General features: G+C 48.5%; 1 protein-coding gene across 2 annotated transcripts in view; it reads right to left on the bottom strand.

The window, feature by feature from the left end:
* Window positions 1-19,332, bottom strand: part of LOC134426795 (rho GTPase-activating protein 39-like) — a 55,059-nt gene that overhangs the window by 22,337 nt on the left and 13,390 nt on the right. For both annotated transcript variants that reach the window (XM_063172041.1, XM_063172040.1), the window contains exon 2: window positions 5,610-6,008. In XM_063172041.1, the coding sequence (XP_063028111.1) occupies window positions 5,610-6,008 (399 nt within the window). The remainder of the gene's footprint in view (window positions 1-5,609; window positions 6,009-19,332) is intronic.

The raw sequence follows: 19,332 nt of genomic DNA, 5'->3' as shown, positions 1-19,332 counted from the left end.
AGATGAGAGGAAAGAAGCACCACTACAGAAAAGACAAAGTTGTCTTGAAAAGGCCATTTCCACAGCCATGAATGATTTCTTGGGGCCATGTCTGGATACAGCTTCCTTCAACCCAATTCCCAGGCTGCTGGGAAGAACCAAGCAGAAGAGAACAGGGACTTCCTGACTTCCCAGCATGAAGCTTCAGTCTTGTCCTTGTGAAAGCCATGACAAAAAGCAAAGCCAGTGGTGGAGAAGCGTCCCAATGCAGCCTCTCAGCCGAGCTCTTCAGCCAATAGCAGCAGAGATTCTGATGGATACCCTGGGACTGTTCCTGTGAGGAATGCTTTCAAGTAGCTCCAATATAAAGGCCTCAACTTGGCACTGATTTTCCCAGCCTGCACCTAGCTCCAACAGCATATCTAGTAGTTCTTCCCAGGCTCCAGATCTTCAGTGTTTGTTTTCCTCCTTCCCAGAAGCCTGGAGAAAAGGCCTTGCACCTTAGCTCTGCTCTTTCTAGTAGTTGTTTTCCTGGTGCTGTGACAAAGGTGAGTGAACAGGGATGTTTGTATTCCAGCAGCACTGCTGCTCTGCCCCTAATTCCCACACTGGAGGCAGGGATACAACCTGCCCAAACCACAAACTCTGCAGAGTTGTGCAAAGAACATTGTGTTTGTATATCCTACCCCAAGGCCAACTGCACAAGCAGGAAACAAGCCTGTATTAGGGATTCTGATGGTCTTTCTTGCTTATGAAAACTTAACAGTTGCATTACTTATGCTGTGCCTTGAGATCCATGAGCCCATGATGAAACAAACCAGAGCTGGAAGAGGCAGAGGTACTCTTACAGCCACCTTATCACACATTCCCTCTCACTGCTCTTCCAGCACATATTCCTGGCACTGTAACACCAAGCCCTTGCTCCTTCCCAGTCAAGGATGCTGAGCTGTGGGAACGGTGGGTGAGGAAAGGATAGGCAGCACAATCTACTGCCCATGGAAAAAGGAACCTCACCTTCCTCTTCTGGGGGACAGAATGTTCCTAGAGAAGGTGGCTTTCTTACAGAGGATTTTAAGATAGCCTGTTAGTGCAAAGAGAACCTCAGAAACAGCACTCAAACTCCAGTTTCAGAGTGCTGACCTTAGGAGAAACAGGGGAAGAGGAGTAAAGGGGCTAGTACTGCATGGATAGCAGGGCTGGGAACAGCAGAGCCTGCTCACAGTCCTGACCTGCAGTGTGCTGAAATGCTGCAGACCAGCACACAGCCTCCCAGAAAGACTGCCTTCTTCAGGCCTTGGCACTCCACCAAGCCCTTTTTCACCCATTACCTTGGAGTTCCGGCAAAGCTCAGCGTGGCTGCAGTGCCTCAGAGTACACTTCCACAGTGCTGCATTCAACCCCAGGCTGGACTGTGAGACCAAGAGAATATATCCATCCTTTGCAGAGCTTTCCAGTGTGTGAAAAGATAATTTGGCCATCATTTCCCCTGAAGAGAGTCCATTTTGCTTCCTAACGGGATTGTAAGAGCTCAGGATGAGTCTGGAGCTGTGAGGCAAGTGCTGTTTGCTGTCCTTGTCCAGCAAAGGAGAAACAGAGCCAGCACTCGGCTGGGCAGCCCCAGAGAGCACAGAAAGGCGTGAGTGGCAGAAAGACAACATGGGAGCAAAAGCATGGGCAGAGGAGCTTCCCCAGAAGGCTCCAGAGATGGTCAATGGCTCCAGTGCCTTATCCTGCTGCAAGAAGCTGCCATTTCCCTAGGAGGTCTACCATCCTGTACTGCCTGGGGAGGCCAAAGGCTGATGTCTAGAGAAGGTTGCTCCAAGGCACTGCAAGAGCTGGAAGAGCAGCAACAAGCTGTGGGGCACTGAGGGAGGGGTGGCATGGGCATAGAGACAGAGGGAACAGGTTTGGAGAGCTTCTTTCTTCTTCTCAAGGCTGCTGAGGGTTTCACAGCACTGAGATGTGGCAGGGGGCACAGCAAATTCAGCGGTGCTGATATAAGGCACAAGAGAGGAAAGGTGGTAAAAACCAGTTTACTAAAAGAAAAAACCTCGACCACAAAGTATAACTAAAACCAGAATGAAATCCCTTCCCCCAGATCTTTCTTGGATGGGCTTGCAGGAGACTTCTCTTGGGGACTACACTGGTCTCTGCTGGCCTCTCCATCTATCACAGAATGACAAACATGAAGGAAAGAAAACCACTATTTTTGCACTGGCATTAAGAGACAAAAGTGGAACTGTCTTGGGTGCAAGTAACTATAAAGATGTCAAATACTACCAACAGCAGTCAATGTGTTCACCCTCTGTTTACGCAGCTGCATTTCTCCTGAGCAGAGGAGGACATGCTTGAGGTTGTCTTTGAAGAACAACACAGACAACAGAGCTGAAAACTTTAGTGTGCTCATGCTGTTAGTATACCAGACATCCCAGCAATGGCATTAGATCCCACCTGAGAACATTTGCTTCTGGCTCAGCTCTTTGCTCCCCATTTTACAAGCTAGCAAAAGGCAAGAAATCTCTCCTTGGGTGTCAGGTTCAACTAGGGAAATCAAACTCTGCATTATAACCAGTTATACAACCCTTGCTCACACAGAAGAGAAAACACATGATAGATGTGCAAGGAAACAATGCCCAATCTTCTGCTTCCAAAAAAGCACATTTTGCAGACGTCAGCTTACTGGTATGAGCCTTGTAATCTGAAAGAGCCTTGCATATCCAAGTAGCCTGTTAGCTCCCATGCAAGCTGCTACTCATGCTTTTCTCAGCACTTGCCCTTTAATTCATTGCAGGCTCAAGGTGCCCCAAGACTGCTACATAAACCTCACCTAGGGATGGATCAATGGAGAACGCCTTCCCACCTCCCCTCCTTGCAGGAGAATCAACAGTGATGGTGGGTGATGCTGCCCTGGGAGATAAGGAAAGGTACAGCAAACTCCTGCCCACATTGCATCACCCCCCTTTCTTCTATAGGAGGGGACCCTGTAGAAGGGTCTTTCCTACTGAGAGGGCTGAAGAACTGAGGGATGGGTCAAAACTGGCATCACTTTTCCCTTGAGGCACAGCAACTTCCAGTACAAAGGCAGAGGAGGCCATGTTCCCTCCTGACAGACTGAGTCAGCATCCCGTTTGCAGACAAGCCCAGAGCTTAGTGCTGCTGTTACTCTATACTATGCACATCATGGTATAGAATAACATTTTCCCTCCTGAACCACACACAATTTCAGCAGGGAAAGCCAGGCGCCCCATCTGAAGCGTGGTATTTTGCCTCTCTCTCCAGAGGAGGGACTGTCAGCATCAACCCCTGCAGGACCCAGTCCCTTTGCTCCCCTCCTGCCGGTTCCCCTCCTGCTTTCTCAGTACACAACTATGGAACAGGGCATTGAAAGGGACAGCGGTGAAAATGCAAACTGATCGCAGCTCTGAACCAACAGCACTGGCGAGGAGGAGGCTGCTGGAAGGGAACAGTCCAGCAATGGGAGTGACCCCAATCCCGCTGAGCCCATCAAGCCAAGCAGAAAGGAGCCCTGCCAAACTGAGCCTAAAGGAGTGCGTTTGAGCAGTATGACAGAAAAGCAGCAGTGACCTGCAGGGCTCACCTCTAGTCAGGTGGGGTGGTTGAAACGGTGGCACGGTTACCTGTGCGGACAGCTGCAGGACCCTACTCAGACGATCCAGCTTTCAGGGGCTATGTTACTGTTTTTTGTGGATTCTGGCTGGGAGTAGCAAACATTAGTCACAGAAGTTCTCCCACATCTTGCCTTTGTTCCCAGTGGCCACACAGGCAGCACATGAATGGCCACCACATTGCCTTTGTCCAGGAAAACCATGCAGATGCAGCTTACCAGGAGCATCTGCCATCTTGGTTTTGTTCCCAATAGTGAAAAACTTTTTGTGGGCATAACACCTCCTCTTTTTGTATACTATTGCTATTAACATTGCTGTTGTTATTGTGTGTGTCTTATTCCACGGCTTTATGCTTTCAGTAAATTGTTAATTCAACCCGTAATCTCTGCTTTTGTCTCTCTCTTACTGGAAACAGTGAGGCGAAGAGGAGTGGTTTATTTGGACTCTGTGAAGCTCACAGTATCTTGTGAGCTTCACAGGGCCCTATCAGGGCTCTTACACTCATTTATCTGGAAACATGTAATGTAGTTTTGATGGTGCCCATCCTGGCTGCCCTGGAGTGCCAGACTGTAAGTGGACAAAGAAGGAAAGTTGCCTGTCTCATGTCAAATCCCATGTGCCAGTAGCTCAACTGTGTGACCCCCTCCCAAGTCACTGGGGTTGACCTGAGAGAACTGGGAACTACTTAGGTACAGCTTGAGACATTTACTGGATTTCTCCTGGCAGGGCAGGGACCATTCTCTGGATGGACATGCAGCTCAGGGGTGCTGCTCCTGGGGCAGGAAGCACAGGGAGCATCATAATCACCAGTAAAGTATTGGGTTCCTTCTGATGCACTTTATGTGCATCACTAGTGTCTTGCAGCCATTAAGATCTGCACTGAATACAGGGAGCAGCAGACATGTGATAAGCAACCTCACTTCAGGGTCCATATACTTTCCCGAACTGCCATCCTCTGTGGCTTTCATTAACTTGGCTTTTTTTTTCTATCCTTGCCTGCACCAGGCACGCAGAGAGGCAGCCTTGATCCAAAAACCAAGGTGCTAGCACTTGCTGCACTGCCCAGAACCAGAACAAGGCATCCCAGCATATATGGCAGGACAGTCAGGCTTACCCAAGAGCTGCTCTAGCTCTCAGGTCAGTTCTCAGTATGACCCAACTTTGCTTGCTGCACAGCCTCCCCAGCTGCCAGTACCACATCCTCCAGGGCAGGATGATGCCCAGACAGAGTAGAAGGGAGGCAGAGCAGCCCCACACAGTGTCCCAGGCAGAGGGGCCAACCCAACAGAGATTGGGGAAGGGATACTTTTGTGCAACTGAAGCTGAAATAATAGTTTCAATACAATAAAAACGTCCCCAATTGCTGTCAGACTAGTTTTAGTGTAAAAAAAAAAAACAAACAAAAAACTCGTAGTCAAACATAAAAATAGCGTCTTGTTATTGGTCTTTTATTTCAGGCTTGATGAGACCACACAACTGTGCCCAGGAGCTCTGTCCCTGCAGCCCCACCTCCTGCCCTGGCTGAAGTTACAAGACATCAGCAACTGAGCAAGGAGGAAAGGAAGGAGCCAGACCAGATGGGCTCACCCGCACCCCACAGCAGCCTGACCCCCTGCACAGGAGCTATGCCATCCCAACAAACCCTGTTGCAAGTTTTTGAGAGCGTTTTCATCACTACATGACACTCCTGCCTCTCCGTCTGTTATAGCATCCAGAGCAAAGATTACCTTTTGACATGTATTTTTATGGTGACTCACACAAAGATGGCCTGGCCCAAGCTGGGGACATTCAGGTAGTGGTGGCAGCAGACAGCTGTGCCCCAAGAAGAGGAGACACATGGTAGTGACTGGGGGTCTGGCAGTACTTTGCCCCACTGTTGCACCTTCCTGGGGCACCACAGCACCCTCCTGGGAAGCACAGTTCCCAACCTGCCTAACAGGGCCGGCCTGGCAGCTAAATTCACCCCATAGATACAAAGAGAGAAGGCTGAAGCTCTCCCCATACCTGGCAGGATCTTTCCTCTTCTCTGCCACACTGTTCCTCTTGCCCTTCTCCATCTCCTGCAAGACGGCCATTTGGATGGGGGTGCTTCTGCCACCGGTGCCAGTGCTGCCTCGGTGCTCCAGGCCACAGCAGTCAGGCTGGGAGCTGCCCTTCATGGCCTGGAGCTGTGCCAAGGGCACAATGTCACAGCCCTGGGGCCGGTGCCACACTGTCTGCCGCGTGATGGCATTGTAGTAGTAGAAGCGGTTGTTGTTCTGGTCAAAGAGCTCCCACCACTGCTTCTGGTCTGACTGGCGCACCTTCAGGTTGGGAGGGGGCTCCCAGCTGCACTCCCCGGTGGTCAAGTTCACGTACATCCGCTCCTGGGAGCGGGGCTCGATGATCTCCACCCAGTCCGAGCTGCAGGGACACAAGAGCCATATTAGTCTGGACCAGAGGCCCAAAGCAAACAGGTTGTCTGAAGAGTCCTACAAACCTGCTGCCACTGGGCCAGGCAGCCTGCTTGCAGATCAAAGCATTGCTTGGGGCTATTCAGCAATCTAACGATCTTAGGAGAGGCCAGGACAAGGGTCTGAGATGGGGCTGCTACAAAAGAGCAGTCCTTTGGCACAGGGAACGGGAGGTCGGTCCCATCAGCCTGGCCCACTCACTTCCCACTCACTAGCCCAGGAATAACCCACAGGGCTGGCGGGCACAGTCTGTTGATGCCGGGATGACTCCCATCAAGGGCTGGCCCAGTCACAGGAGTGCCAGTGCCTGGGAGATGCAGGGTGCAAGATGCAGAAGGGTAGGGGACTTAACTTTCAGGAGCAGGGTGTATCTGCAGAACAGGATCTGCTCCTTTTGAGAGCTGCACATTCCACCTGGGGAGACCAAAGCCCTGGCTCCCAACAATGTGGGCAACCTGCTCCATGCAAGTGCCTGCCTGCAGGCTCCACATGCTGTGGGGCTGGAAGGGACCTCTGGGTCCCATGGACCCAGCTCGAAGCCCACACTTATATGTCCAAAAGATATATGTGGGGAATGACTGGTGGATGAGACCATCTCCATTGCAGGCTCTTCCCCCTACCCCTTGGCTGATGGGACAGAGCCTTCAGCAGGGTGTAAGGTGACCCAAAGGACAGGCCCTGCTGCTGAAGCATAACCCTTTGCAGCCCTAAAGAACCCCTTGAGCCCCAGGGTCCTTTATCAGCACCCATACTGGCCCAGACAGTGAGAGCAAAGCAGGTAGTGCTGAACCACTGCTTTTCAGGCAGATCAGCACAGTGGTTTTCGTGCAGAGGTGTTGGGCTGCACAGCCGTCATACATGGCATATCAACCATACCACTGACACACCAACCCTAAAGAGACGGCCTGAGGAGTTCAGCAAAGCCAATGCCTCCCCAATGCAGTAGCCCAAATCATTTTGGATAGCCCAGGTAAATGGAGGAAGGGAGTGCAAACTCAGCAAGGTTTCCCTCAGCAAAGGAGAGATGCTACCTAAAGTGATCCTGAACCAAGTTGCATGCTCAGCCTGCTGAAAAACAACATGAGCCCCTCCTGCTCCCACACCCCAAGGCCTGGCCTCCATTCCAATGCTGGTGGAGGCTGCAGGAAGGAGGGCCTTAACTGAAGCTACTTTTGCCATTAATAAAAGTCATATGAAAAGGACAGGTCCAAGGCCCCTCTTGAAACCTGTTTCTGCCAGGGGTTCCCTCTGACACAACCACCAGCTGCTCTTCAGCAAGGGTATGACAGCAGAAGCCATTACCAGAGCAGAAGAGGGAGAAGGGTGATCCCACTGCATCCCTCTCACACCCTCAGCTGCCAGCCTGCACATCCTCAGAAGGGTCAGGAGTGATGGTGGCACCACTGCAGTGCCTGAAATGGCAGACCAGGTTCCTGTGCCCAGCCCTGGCTTTCTGAGGAAAGTCAGCATGTCTCCTATCACCAGGCAAGTCGAGGTGAGCGTTTAGTTGCCCACTGCACCTCCCTGCTAGGAAAACTGTGGGTTTGATTGACAACAATCAATGCTGAGCAGTCTGGCATGCAACCATAAAAAGCAGGCCAGTCCTCAAAATTGAGGAAGAGCAAAGAGTACATTCCTGAAGCAGGGCCAGCCCCAGGCTGCCACACAAGCCTCAAACATAACATCAAGAATTCTGGAAAGATGCGATAAACCCAGGATTGCAGAGATAAGGCTGTAACTTAAACACACAAAACCCAAAATTAATTCATATTCCACTTTACAAGGTTAAAGAAGTTTCCTGGGGATGGTTTAAATAATTCTTTTCTCTGTCCTTTCAGCTCCAAGTGCTGAGGGATGCAGCAAACACAGAGTGGGTGCCCACGCTCACGAACACTGCAGCGCCTGCTCGCACCAGCAGGATCACGGCAATGGCTTCGCTTCATCTCAGCTCCTGTAACTCAGCGTCCCCAAAACAAGACTTGCCTGCAGGCCCCATCTGCAGTGCGAGACCAAAGCCCTCCACTACCCGAGCACAGGACAACCAGCCTGCTGGCATGGCTATGGCTCCAGGGAACTACCTCAGTCACCAGAGCCTGCAAGGCAGAGGGATTTCAACAAAACCCCCACTCGCTTCCAAAAGCAGTCCACATTCCCAAGGTGCATCCTCCTGTACTGTCAGAAAGTCCAGGAGCTGTGTGTCCTGAGTAATACTTTCCAGAGCGAATAGCTGGGAAACAGGACACAGCTCCAGCTGCTCATTCCAGCAGGCAAAGGCCCCCAGCTGTGATGGCTTGTGCCTCCAGCATGCTGATGTTTTGGAGCAGTGGCAAGGCCATTGCAGGGGTCAGCCCCCAAGCAGCAGCATGCTGTGAACAGGATAGTGCACCAGGCATGGAAAAAGCAGAAGAAAGTGTAGGGCTTTTTGTGAATAATCACATCTCATGTAGGCAGACAGATTTGGTCCCATCTGAAGGCTTTGCCTCACAGATGGGCAGCTGTTTTTTTAATGAAGTGTTGTAATAGACAGTACAGCTAAGAGACAAGCTGCTGTGCTCTGTCCTGCAGCCTCAAGGACACAGGGGATGGACATGTACCAACTCTGCTCCTTCAAAACCAGCTCAAGTTCCTCCTGGCCGCCACTCTTGCTTGGCAAAGCCTTGGAAAAAAAATAATAGCAGTAATTTTAAAGAAACGGTGTTTCATCCTGAGAGGGCATCTGCAAGCATCTCCTGACCAGATCTTTCTCACAAAGACTGTAAATGCTTAATAGGAGGTCTAGGAAGGAATAATTTTTTTTTAACTACAGAGAATTGACCAGGACCAGAAATGGAAAGGACCAGGTGTGGTGGTGTTCACAGGGGTCTCAGGAAGAGGGGAGAGACGAGGATCTGAGTCCATGTTTCACAAGGCTTGATATATTATTTTATTATATATATATAAAATATTAAAACTGTACTAAAAGAGTAGAAGAAAGGATTTCATCAGAAGGCTAGCAAGCAAAGGAAGAAGAATGGAATTATAAAAACTCCTGACTCTCAGACAGTCTGAGACAGCTGACTGTGATTAGCTATTAATTAGAAACAACTAACATAGACCAATCAAAGATGCACCTGTTGCATTCCACAGCAGCAGATAATTGTTTACATTTTGTTCTTAAAGCCTCTCAGCTTCTCAAGAGAAAAATCCTAAAAAAAAGGATTTTTCATAAAACATGTCTGTGACAACCAGGTACAGGTGAAGAGTCAGTTGCAGGAAGAGCTGAGGAACCCCAAGAAGTCAAACAGCCACTCCCTCAGAGACGAGCTGGTTTTCCTGCCACCATCACCCAAGTGACAACACAGCCCAGGCAGTCAAGCACAGTCTGGGACACCACAAGTTCTTCCCAAGGCTGTAAAAAGGTAAGAATAGTAGAGATGTTTTCTTAGCTGGAGCTGTCAGCTCAAGATCAGCTTGATGTGATCTGCAGCCCCGCATGTGGAAGCTGCTCAGCACCAGCTTGAGAAGGCAAACATCCACCAAGGGGAAAAGAGCACCAAGGATAGCCATGAGAATCAACTGACTCAGGGAGCTTCACACCAGGCTGCCAACAAACCCTTCTGCGTGGCTACAAGGACAACTCTTATGACTTGGTCTTCCTCCCATTTCACTTCCATGCTCTGTAATTTTTGGATTTCTGTGCTTCAAGCCAAGATCCCACCTCCTCCCCCCACTTCCCTTCTTTGGGATGAGCCCTGCAGAGAGTCGGGGCAATACTAAGTCCTTCCTGGCCAAACATGGCTCCATACCAAGCAGGATTTTTCAAGACTAATGTCCTCAATGGAGGCCTGCAGCATACTCAAAGCCAGTCCCAAGACAAAGATGCCAGTTGTTGCCATCATCAGAGACCATCTAGCTGAGGATGTGCCTATGCCAAAACTAACTGCCTTGTTAACAGGTCCTCCTTGAGGAGGAGGAATGCATTTTGGCCATCCCATCACACACAGAGTGAAGTATAATTCCCAGAGACTGGCCATGGTGTGAAACCAGCCAAAGACAGGGAAGTGCGTGCAGGGCACCCTGCTGTAGAATCAACCGGGGTGATGGGGATGGGCATCTGAAATTATCAGCCCCACAGAGACGAGTACAAATCCTCTTTCATTTGCTGTTAATGGCACACAGGACAAACAACCCATGAAAAGGAGCAGATCCAGTCATACAGAGAAGGATGCCATGTTCACCATCTTGAGTCCTCTAAAAGGAGGCCCCTGAAGCAGACCACGGCAAGCCAGTTCAGGAATGGGGAGAGGGTACCAGCCCAGAGGCTCCACTGCTGCTGACCTTGCTGCTCCTCTGTGGGTCTGGGCTTCTGGCTGACTGAAAACCAGCACAGGTTGTGTTCAAGAACTCAAATATCACCACAGATTTTTTTTTTTTAAGACAATCGTACTTGCCCCTTCACCTTCAGCACAACAGGCCTCAGAAAAGTTCACTTAGTACAGACGCTGAGAAACCAAGTGCAACCTCCAGGTGGCTCCGATTCACTCAGATTTGCATATCAAAGCCAGGACAAGCGTGTAAAACTAATCTCTATCCTCGAGCTGCAGAGAGCCTCCAGAAGGTCTCCAGCATCAGCTCCTTATTGGTAATCCTCCTTCAGCTGAATGAGACAATTCAGGCTTTATTCACACATACTCTATAACTTCTTTTGAATACCCATGCCTCCTTCTAACAAAAATTATAGAGGAACAAAAATAAATATAATGTCAGGCTGCTCATAAAACTCTCCTGATCCTGAAAATAAGCACTAGGCAAACAAACCAACCTCTGCTTTGCCAAAGACAGATCATACTGTGAAAATCCAGAACAAATGCTCATTGCTTAAAGCCTGGCAAAGAGCACATATGCTTAGCTCTAGCAAGAGCAGAACAGGGGCAGGCCTCTGAAAGCAGAGCCCAGTCTGGCAACACATTACATAAAGAAGAGAGAATAACACCATAGTTTGGGTGGGTTAGGGGAACAAGAGAGCCTGGAAAAGGTCTTATCACGAAAAGCATCTCATTATTTTGTTGTTTTTAATTAAAAAGAAAACAAAACAAACAAAAAAAAAAAACAATGAAAAAAGCCCCAAGCCTTCTGCTAGGTGGTATTTTCAAAGACAAAGGTGTCAGATGGGAAACTTGGTGGCTTTCTAGTTGCTTGGACTCTGTCAGTTCTTGCCTTTTTCCTGGCTTTGCCAAACTTTCCCCCAGCCCAGGTACCAGCATTGCTGGCTCCATCTTGCTGCTGTTAGCCTCTTGATTCATCCCAAATCCAGAAGAGAACAGACAGCAAAGGGGTAGCTCAGTCCAAGGAAGAAGGTTGGGGCAACACCAAAATTACCAGCAAATTCCCTCAAGATCCTGTCTCAGAGAGAAAGAAGTAAGTAAAAAGGACTTCTGGGACACAAGTGAGATGTCTTGGGGGTCTCTGCAAAAGGAGAGAGGAGGGGCATAAGGAAGGACAGACACCATGACAAGCCATGCCCCAATGATAATCAGCTTAAAATAAAGTCCAGAACAGTCTCAAAGGCATAAGGCCCAACAGACCAAGACCAGTACCTGAACGTTGGGTGAAAAGGATGCACAGGCATCTTAGAGCTCTGTATGTCACCAGGCAGGAGGGAAGGCAGCACAGGCACTCCCACACCAAACTTCATGTTTCTCCATCATCCACTCTGTGCCAAGTGCTGTCCACTAGGTTTGGAATGATTTGGGTCCTGAAATCACTCCCTGGGGCCCCACAGAGAGCAGCCCAAGGGGAGGGGAAGACAGAAGGGCTTGAACTGCTGCTCATCCCCACCCCATCCTTCAGTGCCTCCATCACAGGATGGGCAATTCTGCAACAGAGGGAAGACCAAGGGACAGAAAACGTCCCTGTTTTCATGGCCTTGAGGCAAAACACAAAGCACTTGCTGGACGGACACTCTGAGCAGGAGGTGGTCATAGTGTCCATAGTGTCTCCATACTGGAGACACAGGCACCAGGGCACTGCTTGGTGACCAGCAGACCAACACTAAAGGAAACTGCACCTGAGGGCAGGAGGAGCAGTAAAATCCACTCCTGTTAAAAAAATCCTGGTGATGCAGACAGGGCACAGGTCTTCACCAGAGGGCTATCTGCTGCTTCTCTGGAGGCCAAGGGCCTCTCACTTCTCTCTGTCCCCAAATTGTCATTGAGGGTGAGCACCTTGGCCTGTGTTATGGCTAGAGATGAGCTGTGGCCACTGCAGTCTCAGCAGAAGGCAAAAGACATGTCAAAAAACATTCAGTATAAAGAAGTTTCCAGGTGCTTCTCTCTACTCTTTGCAATCATCCACAGGCTGGCCAGGGACACATATCTGGCAGGCAGCCTCTCCTGCCTATCTGTCACATCCAGCCCCTGGGTTTCACATGGTGAGGAGCAAAATCATTTGTGGAGCTTGAGCCCCAGGCCACTGCAGAGAAGTGAGCTAGCTTCCTTGGGCTATGGGACCTGCCTTGACACCCTGTCCAGCTCTCACGCTGCTGTGATAGCATACCTTGGGTCTCTTCTGCCTTATGGCTAGAGTTTTCATTCTGCAGGTCACAGCACAAGCCCAAAACTCCAGTACTTAAACAGCCTCCCCAAAGCTCTGGTTTCCTCCAGATGAAGTAGCACCTTCTAAGCTCAATGAAAATTTCAGCAGAGTTATTATTCCTTTTAAGGGGCTAAATATTTAAGAACAAATTGCAGAAGATAAAAAGAACCAGGCGGTCTTCATCTCTTCTCCTTCCAAAATATACTGTGTGCATCCACAGCTGCCCCCAAACCACAGCTGTTGGAAGGCAGGTGGCTGTGGGGGGAAGCAGGACAGTCCCTGCCCAAGGGAAACAAGGCACCCTGGCAGGGAGCTGAGACATGGCACAGCTTGGTGCTGGCCTCCAACCTGAACAGCCTTAAGCTGCATCAATCCCAGGACACATGGCCCGGTCTGTCATTAGACTGGGACCAATATTAGCACCATAGCACCTGACAGTGACTGCATCCCATCTCAACATGCTCATAACTACACTTTGTCCCCAACAGACAGGATTTAAATGAGAAAATGACAACCTGCCAGTACAGCAAAAATGATGACCACAGCTGGGATGTGTACTGCTTACCTTCCACCTCTGGTGCTCCCCCATGGCAGCATGTGGGGCTCAGTCCCAAGGAGGCAGCCTGATGACTTCTCATTGCTCCCATGGTGATGCCCCTAGTTTCAGGGAGGATTCATGCCGGCACACTGCAAGCATGGCTCGATGAGTATCGCCATGGTCATCCCACCTGTACAGGATCCCACCAAAGGGGGCAGCAGGACTCATGCAAGGTCACCACCAGATGCACTAGCCACATCCTTCCAGGAGTGTAAATCTCTGCAGACAGGTACCCAAGGTAATAGATTTACTTTCTCCACATCTTCTTGGGACACACAATCTAAGACACATGATAGCAGCTGAAGCAGACTTGAGCTTCACTCTCTTCTGAGAGCATATGCAGGCACCACCAAATCATACAGGATCTGCCCACAATGGTACTCAAAACAGCTAAGAGCCTCCCAGCATGAAAGAAACTCTAAAATCGGGTCTGGGCTGTTTGTGTTCTTTTAAGGAGGATCCATAAAACAAAAGGAAAGGATGGAGATGGAACCCCTTAATCTGCCGCCTTCTCAATGGGCCTCAGCACCTCTTAGCACTACCTGCTGATTGAAACCCTGATCAGTGACTAGAAAGCTGAACACGGCTCCACAGATCTGTAAGACCCCAATACCTCTTGGCAGCTGTTGAACAGAAGTAAACTGGACTTGAAGCAGGATGACATTTCCCAGTGCCAATAAAACTGCACCCTGGGTGAAGAGCATCATGCTCTTCTTAAACTGCAGGAATGAGGTGAAGCAGTTGTACCTGCCAAAATGAGGTAGGGCAAGAGCCCAGAGCCCTGGAGAAGCAGCATACACCAAGTGCTCTCCCTGGGCCAAAGCAAGCAACGTCATGTCAATGATATCCCTGCTATTTCAAGGACACAGCAGCAGTCACTGCCCTGTCATCCTATAATTACTGACAAAGGTCTTGATTTATCTAGCTTGCTGTCCAGCTGCTTCAGGACTGAGATTTACTCTTCACCGCCTCCTATGTCACCACTACTGATATCAGGGATTCCTCCCAGCATTGCCACAAAGCCCGTGCAGCCAGGGGCCCAGCACAGCAGCTGCTGCCTCAGAGAATTGATGCCAAAGAAAGCAGTCTGGGAATAGGAGGCTCTCCAATCAGAAGTTGCTTTAGTAAAGCCCCATTACCCCATAAACCCAGCAATTGCTCCAGTACCTTGGGAGCAACCCACAACCTGTACACTGTGGAAGGAGCAGGACTCAACAGCGACTGATCTTCTGTCATTTCTGTACACGGATCATCCTGGGCTCAGTGACATGACACCAGGCACTGCACAGACATAAACACACTGCAGTGCAGCATAGTTTCCCCATACAGGAGGGCAAAAGAACAACCATTCTTGTGTCATCTTCACTGAAGGGAAGAGAGAGCCCATAGAAGCCAGAACAGACCAAAGTAAATAGCCAGCTCCCAAGGCTCATTTGCATCATGCACAGGGATAGCTTTTTGCTGCAGACAGGAACACTGAGTAAGGACAATAAAACATTTACACAGATTTCTGAACAGTGTCAGAGGGTGAAGAGGAGGAAGACAGGAACAGAAAAGATACTTCCAGAACCAGCAAAGGGAAACCCATCAGCCAGGTCCTCAGGACCAAGTGGCCACCATAGTGAGAGCATGCAGGGTTGGAGACTTAAGGACCTCTCAAGACACCCACCTCTGATCTAAAATAATTCCACTAGACCATCAAAAAAACATGACAACCGTAGCTTTTCTAAAGGCAGAACATGAGTTGGCAGTGGTCAGGAACAGCAGACTGAGACTGTAGTTATAGGGTGGAGAACCTGCACTGCCAGGCCATGGCCAACTGGACAGTGTCACCCAAGGTGCCAACAGAGGATGCCCTACAAACAGCCAGATCACAGAGCATAATGCTTTCAAGCACCACTCAGCAAAGCTACATATCTGAGGCAGCTAAGTTCCTAGAAGTGGGACATTAGCAAAATAATGGCCCTCTGTCTCTGTTCATTTAAAAGGCTAACAGTCATTTATGAGCTGAAAAACAGGGTCCCTTGAAAACTTATGCACAACATAGCCACGGACAGCAAGGGACCAAGTCATTCCTCAGATAGCAGAGTCCACAAAACACTGGGGGCTAAAAGTACAAAACAAATATAAGTGTTTCATCATAACTTCTTTAGGGTTATTCATTCTTCAGCAAATCTCTCCAGCTGCAGCTGTCTCTGCCAATTCCGTTAAAAAAAATCACGAGGGAACAGATGCAGTGAAGCTCTTGAAAGTATTAGCTGTCCAAGCCTGTTATGTGTGACTCAAGTTAACCATTAAAATACCAGGCTAGCAGAGGAATTTGGTTTCAAATCAAAGGAAAGAATAGGAGAGTGTTGGCAGCAAGTCAAAGGAATAACCGCCTGCAAACAAACAAATCTCTCCTGTCCTGTGAGATGCCATCAGGAAGCTCATCCCAACAGGACTCTGTGCAGAGGAGCCACAGCAGTGTCATCATTTTCTCCAGCCCAAAGCACACCAATTTCCTCTGGCAAAGAAGAAGAGATAGTAAGTAAATAGCTGAAAACCTCAGTCACAAAGTTCATAAGCTCTTTATAAACCAATAAGCAAGAAAAATAAATATATAATGGAAAAGAGGTCCTTCCGTTTGCTTTGCCTACAGGAATTGCTGAATGACAAGCACATCAGACACAACAGTCAGGATGTTGCAAAGCCAGTGCACTGGACCCACAGCATCGGTTCCTCCTGCAGCCCCAGAGCCTCCCCTCCTGCATGCCTGCCCCACAGGGAAGCACATGGGTTTCTGCTCTATGCACAGCTCCAGCTCTGGAAAGCTCACCTATTCCTGAGTAAATTCTTAGTTTGGGATGAAAATCACAGCCCACGTTTGACTCTTTTATCTTGTTTTTTATTCTGATGTAATAAACGATGAAAAAAAGCTTCCTCCAAAAGGAAAAGCATGCTTAACTGTTGCCCCAAACGGACATTCTTTTCCTGATTGTCTCTACAACTTTGCAGAGTGAGTAGGAGTCACATCCCATGAGCTGTGTTTCAGCCTCTGTTTTGTCTGCTACACACTTGCATCTGCAAGACCAGCAGGGACTACAGTAACACCTTGAACTCTAAGTAAACCAAAATACTAGTTACCTATAGTTCCAGTGCTTTGTCATTAACAAGCTCAGGCTTGATTTAATGAGAAACAAAGACTGAGGTGTTTGACCTTGCTTAAAATACAGTCACAGCTTTTTAAAAATTGAACATCTCTTCAATCTCACAGATGTAAGACTTCACAAAATAAAACACAATTAGTTAAAGCCCCAAATTAGCCTTTGCTCTCACCATGTCATAGAAACAAAGGGGAGATTAACCAGGGAAGACCTCATTGTGGTCTTCAACACTCTTATGAGAGGAAGTGGAGGGGCAGGTACTAATCTCTTCTCTGTTGTAACCAGTGACAGGACTTGAGGGAACAGCATGAAGTCGGAGGAGGTTTAGGTTGGATATCAGGGAAGAGTTTTTCACCCAATAGGTGGCTGAGTATTTGAACAGGCTCCCCAGGGTACCAGTCACAGCACCAAGCCTGTCTGAGCTCGAGAAGCATTTGGACAACGCCCTCAGGCACAGGGTGGGATAACTGGAGTGTCCTATGCAGGGCCAGGAGGTTGCAGACTCAGTGATCCCGATTGGTCCCATCCAATTCAGCATATTCTATGATTCCCAAGAGTCCACAAGAAGGCAGCTCGTGGCAAATGACTGCATCAGTCACCGAAGGCTCTCAGTTGTTTCTTGGAGATGCTCAGGACAAACCAGCTGGGCTGCAGAAGAAGGCAGTCCTGCATGGCATATGATGCCTCCTCAGGAAGACTCAACCCTTGGCAGCACGTCTGGAGGTACTACCTTGAACAGACCCTCCCAAGAAATGGGGAGAGCAGCAATAAAAGAATGATGCAGTCACTCACTATGGACATCACAATTACTCCTATGGACAAACCTTTTGCAGGGCATATGCTCATTTCTTTAGCCTCTCCAAGGAGGTCGGTAGGATAAAGAATTCCCTGTTTTCACTATATCTTTTTCCCTCAGTTAATGACAGTAGGCTGTCAATCCAGCAGGTCAGGGAGGTCAGGGAAAGTGCAATGTCTAAGACAGCGACATTGAAGCTGCAAGTTTCAAGTCTGCCAAAAAAATTTTCAAGTTGGTGAAGAAAGGGAGGGAGGGTTGTACAGTTAACACCTACACTTCAGCAGAAGAAAAGTGAACTCCCCGAATGAGAGGAGAGTGATCTGGCAAAACAACTCCTTGCTCTGGAGGGATGAAACTGGTGAACTGTGACTTGCATACACCCAGAACCAGAGCTGGGGACAGACTCATGACCTTGGTTCGAACCCATTGCAGCTCCTCACAGATACCCAGGCTCACAGATACCCACCCTCTTAAGCAAAAGCCCAGGTTTCACCTTTTCCACAGCTCTGTAAAAGGTTCCAAAAAACCACGCTGGTGATGGTATTTTTGACACAGTTCCAACTCCAAGCAGATTCATGCAGACATGCTAATGCACTCTGGGATTTTAAACACCACTAAATTCAACTAGTGCCAAGAACAGTTGAGCTGCAATTTTAAATACTCAAGAGTTTATCTTGTTTGAATAAGCAAGAGATAAGTAAAGAAATCATGTAGAGCAGAGCCTGGCCCAGACCATGTTTGATTTGCGCCAGGTTCTCCACTTCACCAAGTCAGTCTGAGATAAACACTTAAGCTACTTTGCATAGCCAGAGAAGTAAATATGTATCATCTGTTTGTCCTGGTTTAAAGGAAGGGGGAGAAAGGAATAAGAGAAAAAAAGAAACTGAATTTAAAAGAAAATTGAGACATGACTTTCTTATAAAAAAGAGACAGTGCAGTGGGTGGCCGCAGAGCTGGCAGTACTAGACAGGATCTCCAGAACAAAAAAACCCCAGGAAATCCGCAGTGTCAATTCTCCCCACAGTTGATTTAAAATGAGCTTATTGCTTGCACTTGGTCTATGAGGAAGAAGCAGCTTCCGGGCTACGATAGGGGGAAACAAAGTTATTAATAGCATCACAATGAGCAAGTATCAGAAGTTATGTGGCAGCCCTGGAAGATCTTGGCTGGTTCATGAAAATATGTGTTGCCATGGCAGAAATTGCTATACATGGTAACAGTGAACAGTGGGATGAGAACAATACACTTCTTGATTTGGTGCCCAAAACAAGTTCCTTATGTTTTCTCCCACCAAAACCCACACATTTATTAGATTGTGTTCAGTCCAAAACTGAGCTTTTCACTTTCAACAGTGGCAAGGAAGATAGCAAAAAAGAGACAAATTCAGAAAGACATTAAAGCAGGCATCACTCTCTGTGATTCTGCAATAGCATGGTTGATGGATTGGGGCAGAAACTGGACCATATTCAACTTCACTTTTTATTGTTTGATATCCTTCTAGACAGTCTTCATCTGCCAAACACTATGTACCCAATACACAGATTTTGCTACCGACAAGAAAAAAATAAAAAAGAGCAAATAAATGAAGAGGTGCTTAAAGCAGGGCATCTTCCAAGATGGGATGACCTGACATTCAATATCCAACATGGCAGCAGATCACCATGCTGTGCTATTCTGTCCTTTGCTTTCCTCTTTGCAGTTCTCAGCCCCCTCTTCCATCCTGCAGCACTGCCAAGCACTGAGCACACAGAGTGCTAATACTTTCCAGAACCATCTGTTACCCTAAACTCATTCCTGAATTGTAGTGCTAAGGATTTCTTCCCTCATCTGCTCTTCCTCAGCCACTACTTTTGTCCCCATTTCTAGATCAGGTACAAACACTGTGAGCAGCAGAGATCCCAGCCTGGCTCCACCAAGAGTTCCCTCCTCTGTGAAGTCTGACCATCTACTCCTCATCTTTGCAGCCCAATCTTTTAACCATTTATCCACCCATGATGGACTTTTCCTCAATAAGCTCTGCTGAAACATTTCAGTGAGGTCCAGTAGACCACTCCACTTGATCACCCCTGCCACGTACTTGGAAACACCTTCCAAGTACCAGGGGAGTCATGTAGCTCAGTTTTGGTCTACAAAAGCCATACTGGCTCTTCCCCAACATGTC

This window comes from Melospiza melodia, chromosome 19, assembly GCF_035770615.1.
Source record: "Melospiza melodia melodia isolate bMelMel2 chromosome 19, bMelMel2.pri, whole genome shotgun sequence".
Taxonomy (NCBI): domain Eukaryota; kingdom Metazoa; phylum Chordata; class Aves; order Passeriformes; family Passerellidae; genus Melospiza; species Melospiza melodia.
This window is presented reverse-complemented; position numbering and strand designations above follow the sequence as displayed.